The sequence below is a fragment of the Hemiscyllium ocellatum genome, chromosome 42, assembly GCF_020745735.1.
Source record: "Hemiscyllium ocellatum isolate sHemOce1 chromosome 42, sHemOce1.pat.X.cur, whole genome shotgun sequence".
Classification (NCBI taxonomy): domain Eukaryota; kingdom Metazoa; phylum Chordata; class Chondrichthyes; order Orectolobiformes; family Hemiscylliidae; genus Hemiscyllium; species Hemiscyllium ocellatum.
In genome coordinates, this window is record NC_083442.1 from 28258125 (window position 1) to 28271382 (window position 13258).

Here is a 13258-nt window from a genome sequence, read left to right on the forward strand (position 1 = left end):
TGCCTCACAGCACCAGGGTCCCAGGTTCAATTCTAGCCTCGGATGACTGTTTGTGTGGAGTTTGCACATTCTCCCCGTGTCTGTATGAGTTTCGTCCCAGTGCTCCAGTTTCATCCCACAGTCCAAAGATGTGCAGGTCAGGTGAATTGGACATGCTAAATTGCCCATTGTGCTAGGTGCATTAGTCAGAGGGATATGGATCTGGGTGGGTTACTCTTCGGAGGATCGGTGTGGACTGGTTGGGTCGAAGGGCCTGTTCCCACACTGTTGGGAATCTAATCTAATCATTCCTATTGGAATATATCAGTGATATTCAGTAAACATCTTAATTAGATATTGATAGATCTACTCCACTACTAAAATCAATCCAATAAATAAATGAACCGTTCAGTAGGATGGCTGTTTTTATAATGGACAAGTTGCATTTTACAGCTTTGTGTGTACTAAGTCATTGTGAACTGCTGTCTGTTTTTGTCCATTACAAATAAACTGATAAGGTGTTTTCACTGCCCTAGCATCACATATTTTTGACCAGGGAGCAGAAACAGTCTGGGCACAGTTGCAATGGTCAGTTGCTGAACTTCGATATTTTGCAGGGGACATCTCAAGCATCATCAGGACACAGTATCAATGTGGACTTCAATAGTTTCCTCATTTCCCCTTCCCCCACCTCACCCCAGTTCCAAACTTCCAGCTTAGCACTGTCCCCATGACTTGTCCTACCTGCCTATCTTCTTTTCCGCCTATACACTCCACCCTCCTCCCCGACTTATCACCTTCATCCCCTCCCCCACTCACCTATTGTACTCTATGCTACTTTCTCCCCACCCCTATCCTCCTCTCACTGATCTCTCCATCCTTCATGCACTCTGCCTGTATTCCTGATGAAGGGCTTCTGCCCAAAACGTCGACTCTACTGCTCCTCGGATGCTGTCTGAACTGCTGTGCTCTTCCAGCACCACTAATCCAGAATCTGGTTTCCAGCATCTGCAGTCATTGTTTTTGCCTCATCAGGACACAGGACAGGGAACACTACACATTAACCTAGTTCACATGGTAGCATTCAGGCCTCTGATTCAGTGGGTTCAGCTGAGTCAACCTCTACTGTCAGACTTGGAGCACACAATCCTGACCATGTCTTGTAATTGGGCAACACAGTGGCAAATGGAATTTACATCCAGATGAGTGCAGATTGTTGCATATTAGAAGGTAAGGTCTCAGTGAGCAAATTCTAGCCTCGACTCCATAATGAGACAGAAACCCATGAGTTCAAAATCCACTCCTGAATTTGAAGGCTGACTCCTCAGAGGGTATGGCACTGCCCTCTTCCCTTCAGGTAAAACTTAGTACATCACAGGCAAATATAAAAGCGACTCCTTGAAACAGGGCAGTGAGTTTGTCCTGGTTTGGTAGCCACCATTTCTTCCTTGGCCATGAATGCCCTTGACCTCATTTGGGAGCGGTTGCATTTCACTGTGTACTAATTGAATGCTGCTTGGGTTAATTATATGGAGGACCAATTGTCTCTTCTGCGTTTCCTGGTTCATGCCCAACACAAACTATGCCTTACTGCTAAAATTCTTATTTTGGCTTCATTTACATTCCTCATCCCTTTGGCTTGCTAGCCTGCAGCACTGTACTTTTGGTGGCACACAGTGTTCCTATCACTACCCAACCTTCCCCAGTAACTCATCAATGTGTGAGTTAAGCAGGATCTGCCAAATGGCTATCAAACTGAGAAATGTCACAATAGGCTTGATTTCATCCACAAATGTTCAACAGAAAGAACAGGACAGAACACATACAGGCTCTTTAGCCCATCAAGACTACACTGACACACAATGCCTTTCTAAACTAAAAACCTTTTCTGTCTAAACCTATGCCTCCTAGTAGTTGACATTTCTACCCTGGGAAAAAAGACTCCAAAGATCCATTTTAATGTTGTAAACTCCTATCAGGTCTATCGCCTTATCGTTAGATGTTCAAGTGAAAACAAACCAAGTTTGCCCAAACTCTCATAGCTACTACCCTCCAAACCAGGCAACATCCTGCTAAACTGTTTCTGTGCCATCTCGAAAGCCTCCACATCCTTCTGGTCATATGGTGACCCAAACTGTGCACAACATTCTAAATGTTCCCTAACTTAAAGTTTTACCCAGCTGCAACATAACATGCCAATTTTTATACTTTGTGAGAAGATTTGTAGCTCGGGTGCTCGTTGTTGTGGTTCTGTTCACCGAGCTGGGAGTTTTTGTAGTAAACGTTTCGTCTCCATTCCAGGTGACATCCTCAGTGCTTGGGAGCTTCCTGTGAAGCGCTTCTGTCATGATTCCTCCGGCATTTATAGTGGTTTGAATCTGCCGCTTCCGGTTGTCAGTTGCTGTCCGCTGCAGTGGCCGGTATATAGGGTCTAGGTCAATGTGTCTGTTGATAGAATTTGTGGATGAGTGCCATTCTATCAACAGACACATCGACCTAGACCCTATATACCGGCCACTACAGCGGACAGCAACTGACAACCGGAAGCGGCAGATTCAAACCACTATAAATGCCGGAGGAATCAGCACAGAAGCGCTTCACAGGAGGCTCCCAAGCACTGAGGATGTCACCTAGAAAGGGGACGAAACGTTTGCAACAAAAACTCCCAGCTCGGCGAACAGAACCACAACAATTTTTATACTCTATGATTCAACCAATGAAGGCAAGCAATGTTATATGCCTTTTTGACCACCTTATCCACTTGTGTTGCCACTTTCAGGGAGCTGTGGACTTGTGGAAATGTATGTTGATACTACTAAGTGGTTCTGCCATTTACTGTATGCTTCCCCACTTAATTAGATCTTCCAAAATGCATCACCTGACACTTGTCCGGATTAAATTCCATCTGCAATCCTCTTCACTATGAACAGCTCTCCCATTCTTTGTGTCATTTGCAACACACTAATCAGGTTACCTACATTCTCCTCCAGATCATTGATATATATTCCAAACAACAGGGGCCCCTGCACTGGTCCCTGCAGAACACTACTGGTCATACATCTCCAGTCAGAAAAACATCCTTCCACCTCTACCCTCATCTTTGGTGACTAATCCAGTTCTGTTTCCATCTTACCAGCTGAGCAAAGATCCCATGTGACTTCACCTTTCATATCAGTCTGCCATGAGGGATCTTGTCAAAGGCAAGGGTAAGGTCCATATAGACAGTATCCACTGCCCTGCCCTCATCACTCATCTTTGTTACTTCCTCAAAAAACTCGAGTTTATGAGATACGACCTTCCCCACACAAAGTTGCGCTAGTTATCACTAATAAGTCCATATTTTGCTAAATGTGTGTAAATCCTATCCCTAAGAATCTTCTCCAATAATTTCTCTACCATTGATGTAAGGCTCACCAGCCTGTAATTTCCCATTTATCCCTTGTTGCCCTTCTTAAACAAAGGAACATCGTTGGCTATTCCCCAGTTCTCTGAGACCCCTCCTATGACTAAGGATGATATAGGGATTTTGTACAAGGGACCAGCAATTTCCTCACCTGCTCCCCTCAGCATTCTGGGATCGATCCCATCAGGTCCTGGGGACTTGTCGACCTAACTACTTTTCAAAACAGCCAAAATTTCCTCCTTTTTTATATGGACATGCCCTTGAATATCAAAATACCCTTCTCCAGACTCATCATCCATCATGTCCTTCTCCTTTGTGAGTTCCAATGTAAAATATTCATCAAGGATTTCCGTGATGAGGAGGGAAAGCCCTGGCTGAGTGCAGCTACTGTAACACTAGTGGAAATCAGCAAAAAATCGGCAATAGGCCTTGAGGTTTCCCCATTCCATACATCTCAGTATTTAACTGGTCTGTTTTTAAATACCAAATAATGCTGATTGGGTGAAATGAAGAGGGAAGTGACTCATGTAGAACATGAACAGTTGGGTCAAATGGCCTGTATCTGTGCTGGAAATTCTGTATAATTCAACTTTTAAACCAATGAGGATCACATGCATTTTCTCAAGAACATTCTAGTCATACAACCTTTGGTGTATGGGCTGAAGCATGTTACAAATGAGGAAACTGGCTTCATTACAATAGTATGTATTGTTCTGCAAAAATGATGCAGATAAAATGGTACCTTCAATCCATTCTTTCCTGGTGTTCCAGGTGCGCCCTAGAAATATAACGGATAGTTTTAGTCTGCAAAATATTCAGTATTGCTGAAAAGAGAGTCATGTTGTCAAAGTACTTATCAGGACAAATGCAAGAATGCCAGATTTCAAACTGTCACAATTAAAAGTGAAAGGGAACTGGGCACTGATAGTTTGGCAAGTCGACTGTCACTGTCATGGAGAAAGCAATGGGGATTTATCGTCTCTTCAAACTCTTGGTTAATTTGAAGGTGGCGAAAGACTTGTACATTATCCTTTTTAGAGGTCAGGGTGAGTGAGTGTCGTCTGAGAGCTGATAATAGAATGGTGAGTATCTGTTGGTCATGGAGACATGGGGCTTTTTGTCAACTCAACCGCCCCACACAAGTCCCAGTGAAATCAACCAGTGACTAGTGACTTTTCATGGAACATGCCCTGAAAAGAGACCCATTTTAAATCTACATTAGTGTAGCTTCCTTGCCCGAATTGTTTCTCTGTTGTTCCCAGAACATGTAAGGCTGACACTCATCAAGCAGTCCTTCACTCTCAGTTGCCCTGCCCTACCCCCCCACCCCCTATGAACTCTGATCCCCACCCCCACTTTCAACATCAGAACAAATGATGGTCAAGCCCAGAACAACACGAAGACATTCTCATAAGGTGACTTTTCACTGGGTTGTAGCTGTTTTACACTCTTGTCTCTCTGAGTTGTGGGTTTGTGGCTTTGAGTAGCCTGTACTCTAGGCTTGATGCTGTGTGTGACCACTACCTGCTAGGAAGGTACAGTTGGTTCGTGAGATAGAAATCAAAGTCCCATTGACCCTTCTAAGTGGTTTTGAAAGATCCACAGAAATATTTCAAAGGAGAACAGGAGAGATTTCCCCTAATATTTATCACTCAAGCAACACCTTAAAACATCCTCACATTGGTGCTGAGGATGTGTTGTGGACATACCGACTGTTTTAATGTTCAGATTACAAAATATAAAATACTTAACTAGATGTGAAGTGCTTCGGATATCTAGGCGTCACAAAAGGTGCAACATAACTTGTTATAGTGGCAGTCAGAAGTCCAAAGTACTTCTGACCTTTTTAATTCATAATTCAAACTGTACTTTTTGAAAGAGGATTGCTACAGCTAAAGCTGGCTGTGTATGTAAATCAAGAGAGAGAGAGAGAGAGAGGTGGGGGGGGGGGGGGGGGGGGAGGGGAGGAAGAGACACTCACGGGATGTAAGGCTTAAACATGTCAAAGAAACTATTGAAACAGTCTGCAACTGTAGTGAATTGGGGAAATTCATAGAATGGAAGATGTGTTTCCAAAGAATCCCTACAGTGTGGAAGTAAGCCATTTGACCCATCAAGTCCACAATGACCGTCCAAAGAGCATCCCACTCTCCTCCCTCATAAACCTGCATTTGTAATGGCTAATCCACCTAGCCTGCACATCCCTGGACATTGTGGATAATTTAGCATGGCTAATCCATATAACCTGCACATCTTTGGACTGTACCAGGGAACCAGAGCACCCAGGGGGGACCCACAGGGAGAATGTACAAACTCCACACAGACAGCCACCCGAGGGTGGAATCAAACTCAAGTCCCTAGTGCTGTGAGGCAGCAGCACTAACCACTGAGCCACTGTGCATCCTGGGGTCTAGTCCGAATCAAATGCAAGTCCTTCTGTGCTTATATGCACAACATCTGTCTGATCACCAGCAACACCAAGTTATTTCATCTCATTATGTCTTTCAGAAGTGTTACAAAAGTTAGCTTTCATGCAAGACTGATACATGACTTGACATGTCTGATAGAAAACTACACTAATAAACAGACGCAGATATATGTCCAATAATTACATTGCATAATGTAATGCATGAACACTTGCCTAAAAGTACATTGAATGGCCTGTTTCGTCTGGCACCGAAACAGGCCATTCAGCCCAAATGCTTGATGTAATGTTCTTGCTTCACACACACCTTCTGTCCTACTTTGTCAAACCCTATCAAACATTCCAGTCTCCATTATGTGCTTATCTTGTTTCTTCTAATGCATCTTTGCTATTTACCTCAATCACTCTCATGCTTTCTGCATTCCAACAGGTTTCTGGGTAATTCCCTAATCAATTACTGGCTATTAAATGTTTGTAAGCTTTAGCTTTAGTCTCTTCAACAGTGAAAACACTTGCTGCCCATTCACCTGGCTCAAACCCCTTCATCATTAGGTCATCCTTTAACCTTTTCTTCTTTTTAAATCCATTCCCGCGATGTGGGCATCGCTGGTTGGCCAAGCATTTATGATGCATCCCAAATTGCACTTGAGAAGGTGGTGGTGAGCGGCCATCTTTAATCATTGCAGTCCCCAGAATGTAGGTACCCCCAGAGTGTGGTTAGGAAAGGAGTTCCAGGATTTGATCCACCAAGGATAGTAACCTCGGTAAAATGCCTCGAACAGTCAGTCAGAATAAGAGGGTCTCTAGTCAGCTAGAACCATGTGGTACCTGCAGCAATACAGCCTCTCTGTGTTAAAAGACTGCAGGTACAGGTTCTTGCCATGAGCAAGGAACATCCTCATTCTGAGGGACTACCACCTCTCTTTCTGTCTGTCTGTCTGAGTCTCTCAGTCTCACACACAGACACACACAGACATACATACACTCAAACACAGATACACATACAAACACTCACAGCGTATAGACACGCACACTCAGAAACACACACACACAGACATATATGCACTCACATAAACACACACAGACAGTCTCACACACACAGAAACACACACAAAGAAACATACACAGACAAATGCACATGCCACACACACAGAGACACACAGATACACACACACGACACATATTTACCACTGGACCTCGCCTTCCCCTCTTGAAGTGGGATAGATCAGGGATGGGACCCATTGGGCCCATGTCACCTCTGGGTCCACGTGCGCCAGACGGTCCTGGAGCTCCCATCGGTCCAATACTGCCTTTTGGGCCTGGGTTTCCTGGTGGACCTTGAATGAGAAAAAGTGGTGCAATGTTTACTGAACAAATAGTAAAAGTTTATTAATCACACTTGTTTATAGATAGTACCTTGAATGCAATAAATCATCCAAGGCATTTCATAGTTTTGGTTGTGCTTAGCGCCTGAATGGCCAATTGTGAAATGATTAAAATCTGAGACACGCAAGAGGCTGGAGTTGATGTTGGAGGATTGTTGGGCTGGAGATATTTACAGAGATGGGGGGGAGCTGACACCATGGAGGTGTTTGAAAATAAGAATGAGATTTTTAAAATCAGTATGGTGATGGATTCGATTCCAGTGGAGGTCAGGGAATACAGGGTAATGAGGGAACAGGACTTCCTAAGTAGCAGAGAGTTGGATGAGTCCACGTTGATGGAGGTTGGAATTTGGGGAAGCCACAGCAACAGCATTGGTTTAGTTAAGAGTGAAAAGAGAAAAGGCACAGATGGGGAGGGGTCTGTAGGAGCAGATGGGTGAGCTAAGGGCAGAAATGACACTGTTACAGAAATGGAAGCAGGCAGTTTTGGTGACAGCGTGAATATGGAGTAGGAAACTTAACTCGGGTTCAAGGTTATAGATGATCTGGTTCAGCCTTGGTCAGTGGAACTAGTGGCTCGGAAGTGGAGATAATCAGTCAAGTTAATTGCAGTCTCAATCTTTATTAATCTCAAAAGTTCCTTCATGCATACCGTGTTATGTCTTGACCTAACTTTTCCAGTGTACTCCTATCTGATCTGTTACCATGTTACGTCTAGGCCTAACTTTTCCAGTGTACTCCTATCTGATCTGTTACTGTGATACGTCTAGGCCTAACTTTTCCAGTGTACTCCTATCTGATCTGTCACTGTGTTATGTCTAGGCCTAACTTTTCCAGTGTACTCCTATCTGATCTGTTACTGTGATACGTCTAGGCCTAACTTTTCCAGTGCACTCCTATCTGATCTGTCACTGTGTTATGTCTAGGCCTAACTTTTCCAGTGCACTCCTATCTGATCTGTTACTGTGTTACATCTAGGCCTAACTTTTCCAGTGCACTCCTATCTGATCTGTTACCGTGTTATGTCTTGACCTAACTTTTCCAGTGCACTCCTATCTGATCTGTTACATTCTCTGTCCATAATCTTGAGATCTTCCAGACCCTGTTTGCCTTTGCTTTAATCCAAGTCTTATTCCTACATAGCCCGCAGTTCTCAATGACGGCTAAAATTCTCAAGCTTGCTTTGAATTTGCTCCATAACCTCACCCTTCCATATCCCCTGGGTCCCTGACAATGTGAGGCAGTAGTGCTAACCACTGAGCCACCATGCCACCCTAAAGTGTCAGAGATACTGACACGCAGGTGCCTAATTCTGTATGAGGCATTATTGTGTCAAGAACTGTTCATGTGTAAATAAAGAATGACTTGGTGATGGGATGTTGGCCTTTGCAGAGTTATTTCAGCCCCTGACTGTGTTCCCTTCGTCTTCTGTATGAGATGCTATAGCAGGACCAGCTCCATAAACCTCCAAGAAATCTACACTTCGCTGGTCCTGACATTTACTGCATCCCTAACTTTCACTGTTCCACCTTTGGTGTCTGTCCATCCTCTCATTTACGAAATCAGAGAGCTGTACAGCATGGAAGCAGGTCCTTCCGTTCAACTTGTCCATGCCAAGCAGATATCCTAAATTAATCTAGTCCTGTTTGACAACATTTGGCTCATATCCCTCTATTGTAATCCCTTTTCATGTACTCATCCAAATGCCTTTCAAATACTGTAATTGTACCAGCCTCCACCAACACCTCTGGCAATTTATTCCATACACACATCACCCTCTGTGTGAAAAAGTTACCCCTTATGTCCCTTTTAAATCTTTCCCCTCTCACCTTAAACCTCTAGTTCTGGACTCCCCTAACCTGGGGAAAAGACTATTCTTTTCACCCCATTCATGCCCCTCATGATTTTATAAACCTCGATAAAGACACCCCTCAGCCCCTGATGCTTCAGGGAAAACAGTCCCAGCCTATTCAGTCTCTCCCTATAGCACAAACTCTCCAACCCTAGCAACATTCTTTGAAATCTTTTCTGAACACTTTCAGGTTTCACAATATCTTTCTTATAGCAGGGAGACCAGAATTGAACGCAGTATTCCAGAAGTTCCCTGGACCCTAAGTTCTGGAACTCTGTCCAGCCACCTCACATTCTTCCTTTATGACATTCGATCAAATCCTAACACTTTGAGGAGACACTTGGTCACCTAGCCTACCATCGTATTGTTGTGGCTTGGTGTCATGTCATATATTTTTTAAAAGCCCCTGCGAAACACCTTGAGGTGATTTTACAACATTATAAAGGTGCTACATGAGTATAAGTGGTTGTTGTTCTTAGTGCTGCTAAATGAGCTGAGCTGATAACCTGTAACGAACAACAAAACCAGGGAGTGAACGAACAAGTACAAGTTCTTATCATTCTCATCATTTCTGTATTTGAATCTTAAACAGAGAAATTGTTGGTTACACCTCCTCCTTAATGATATTTTGCCATTCTTTTGCATCTGTGTTTTTTTTATGGGGGGGGGGGTGGGTGGTGGGGTTGACTCGGCTGATTCCATCACTCTCAGCGAAGCTGTCAATGGTTTGATGGATAGCAGCAGAAATGTGGCACAATTGACAAAAAAAACTCCTGTCTACTCAAGTTTACTTTGGATTACAGCCACAGCAATCGTAAACAGTTTACTTAGTCACGAAAACATTCTTTAATGCCACATTGAAGACACAGTTCTAAACAGAATACTTTTGGCAGTATCTCATGTCAAGTGTAAACAGTCAATATTGGTTCCAATTTTTCCACACTAATAATATAAACACTTCCTCCCTCACAGTCATGCTCTCACCGCTTTCACTTTGCAAAATGCCCTTTATAAGTAACTGAATGAAAACCTAATCGGAAGTGAGGACTTGAGTTTACTATACTTAAGGCACGTTCCTAAGATTTAAGGAACATTGGCAGAGGTTCAAACAATCCTGTCTGTACTTGACTTGTACTCTCAACCTCAGACTCTCAAATGTTTTCCTTGTTAAAGTTCCAATTATCCTGCTTTTACAGTGCACCGAATTAAGACTATCTATTCATCCACTTCCCTACCCAAAAATTAATTAAAACTTGTGATGTGGGAAATTCTGCAGGAGAGAAGAAAGACATTTTTAAAAATGTCTTTTGGAGCACAAAGTCATCTTCCTATATTTTACAGCCAATAAAGTACATGTTTGAAGTGTAGTCGCTCTTAATGCGCCATTAAATGTGCAGGATTTCAAAAATTACCATGTGCCAAATTACCAGACATTCTGTTTCTTTAAAGGTGCTGGTTGAATGATAAATATTGGTCATTGTGTCTGCAGTGATTATAATGAGGTCAGCAGATTCACACCTACCCCTGACACCTTACATTTCCCATGGCTAATCTACCTAACCTACACACCTTTGGACAGTGGGAGGAAATCAGAGGAAACCCACACAGACATGGGGAGAACATGCAAATTCCACACAGACAGTCACCTGAGGGTGGAATTGCCCCTGGGTCCCTGACACTGTGAGGCAGTAGTGCTAACCACTGAGCAACCATGCCACCCTAAAGTGTCAGAGATACTGACACGCAGGTGCCTGATTCTGTGTGAGGCATTATTGTGTAAATAAAGAGTGACTTGGTGATGGGATGCTGGCCTCTGTAGAGTTATTTCAGCCCCTGACTGTGTTCCCTTGGTCTGCTGTACGAGATGCTATGGCATTTCTGAAATCTAAAAGATGGGACCTCAATGGACAAATAGGAGTTTCGGATAGACTTAGATTTACAGAGTGTGGGAATAGTTTGCTAGCCAATAAGCCAAGAGAGCATGGGAATTGTGGTCAAGAAATAACAAAGACACAGCTGACAGTCTCAAACAACAAAAAAACGTGATGAGCTGTGCCCCACCCATCAGTGTCAGGTGTCAAATCTGGGCCCTCCCGAACTTGTACAACTCAATAACTCACCCTACAATCTAATCAAACACAGTGCTGTCAGCGACTCCATTTCCTAAACACCCTGTCCATTCCTGAACACAATGCACTCAAAGCAACTAAAAAAAATAATGATTCACAAAAAAATCCAGCTGTGCAGGTAACTTTGCCATGAAGCAGTCAAACTGTGTCCTGGTGGTTTATGATATCAAGTGTTACACCCCTATGATACATTCCAACATAGTATTGTATGCACTGCCTGTTGAAAGCCAGACTTATAACAACACAGAAACTGTAGCTACTATACTGCCACAGAAATCTTTAAAGATTGAAGAATATATTGAGAGTTTCAGTAACTAAACAAGGAAATCGCCTCTTCATTTTGTTGAGTTTCCAGTTAAGGGTTTGACAGGATTGATACTGAAATGATGTTTTCCCTGCCTGGGGATTCTAGAACTAGAAGAGATCACTGTTGCAAATCAGAGTGTTTGGCCATTTCACAACGAGATGAGCATAAATTTCTTCACTCAGGGAGTTGTGAATCTTTAAAATGCTCTGTCCCAGCGAGTTGTGGTTACTCAAGCATGTTTCAGAATGCAAATCCCTGAAGCTAAGCAATAGATGCCTCATTGAGTTTAAGATGACTAGTCCACCACCGAGTCTGCAGATTTGCAGCATTGCTCACTTCTTTCCACAAATACATAAGGGGCTAGTGCTGAGGCCCCAGCTGTAAAGGTCTCATACACAGGTATCCTGGTCGCTTCAAACCTGTTTACCAAAAACCACTCTTGCCAATGGGATGCCAGTCAAGCAGTCTGCTTTGTCCTGAACGGTCATAAAGATTTACAGTACAGATAAAGACCCATCACGTACATGCCAATCAAGTGTCTTGTTCCATAAGTATTATTGGAGCTTCGCCCAGTCAGGCAAGTGGGGACTATTCCATCACACTCCTCACTTGTGCCTTTTATATGATAGACTGGCTTTGGAAAGGCAGAGACTGAGCTATTTGTTTTACACATCAAGATCCATATGTTGAATTGGGCAGCAAAAGATGTTCAGAGATTTGCAAGGGTTTTATTGGAAACCTCAGTTTAGCACAGGGCGGCACGGTGGCACAGTGGTTAGCACTGCTGCCTCACAGCGCCAGGGACCTGGGTTCAATTCCCGCCTCAGGTGACTGACTGTGTGGAGTTTGCACGTTCTCCCCGTGTCTGCGTGGGTTTCCTCCGGGTGCTCCCGGTTTCCTCCCACAGTCCAAAGATGTGCAGGTCAGGTGAATTGGCCATGCTAAATTGCCCGTAGTGTTAGGTAAGGGGTATATGTAGGGGTATGGGTGGGTTGCGCTTCGGCGGGTCGGTGTGGACTTGTTGGGCCGAAGGGCCTGTTTCCATACTGTAGGTAATCTAATCTAATCAAACATCCGGTTCCACCCTTCTCTTCTGAAGTCTCTTCCTGTCCAGAAGCCAACTCCTCACTTGAGAAGAACCAAGCTTTTAAATATAAAGTCCAATGAACATTACATGCCATCAGTCAACTCTGTGGCTGTTCTGTTTGACCCTTAAAGGGACCTGTACTTCTACTACTGACATGACTCACTGCAGAATTTCTAGCCTTTGACCTGTCCTTTGAGCCACTATGTGGCTTTATTTGTTTGGTTCAATACAATTTCTGGTCAACAATAACTCTCAGGAGGGTAATGTTGATGAAAGAGCATCTATTTTGTCAAGTACTTAATATGCTTAAACAGATTATTTTGCAGTCTTTTAATTTGCAGAGGAATCAGTTTGCTCAATCTCTCCTAGTAGGATAACCTTTTTATTTCAGGAATCAATCTAGTGAGCCATTACTAATATAGAATAGAATCCCTAAAGTATGGGAGCAGGCCATTCATCCCAATGAGTCCACACCATCCCTCCGAAGAATATCCCATCCAGACTCATTTTATCCCTGTAACCCCATGGCGAACCCATTGAGCCTGCACATCCCTGAACACTATGGGCAACTTAGCATGGCCAATCCACTTAACCTGCATGTTTTGAGTGTGGTAGGAAACCCATAGAGACACAGGGAAATTGTGCAAACTCCAACACAGTTGCCTGAGGATGGAATCGAACACAAGACGCT

The 13258-nt window shown here is 43.5% G+C and overlaps 1 protein-coding gene and 1 long non-coding RNA gene across 3 annotated transcripts in view; one reads left to right on the top strand and one right to left on the bottom strand.

Moving 5' to 3' along the window:
* Positions 1-13258, top strand: part of LOC132834820 (uncharacterized) — a 149487-nt gene that overhangs the window by 41056 nt on the left and 95173 nt on the right. The window lies entirely within an intron of this gene.
* The window catches only part of LOC132834651 (collagen and calcium-binding EGF domain-containing protein 1-like), a 159669-nt gene that overhangs the window by 8194 nt on the left and 138217 nt on the right, over positions 1-13258 (bottom strand). For both annotated transcript variants that reach the window (XM_060853571.1, XM_060853570.1), the window contains 2 exons: positions 6996-7144; positions 4125-4160 (listed from right to left, as the gene is read on the bottom strand). In XM_060853571.1, coding sequence (XP_060709554.1) covers positions 4125-4160; positions 6996-7144 — 185 coding nt within the window. The remainder of the gene's footprint in view (positions 1-4124; positions 4161-6995; positions 7145-13258) is intronic.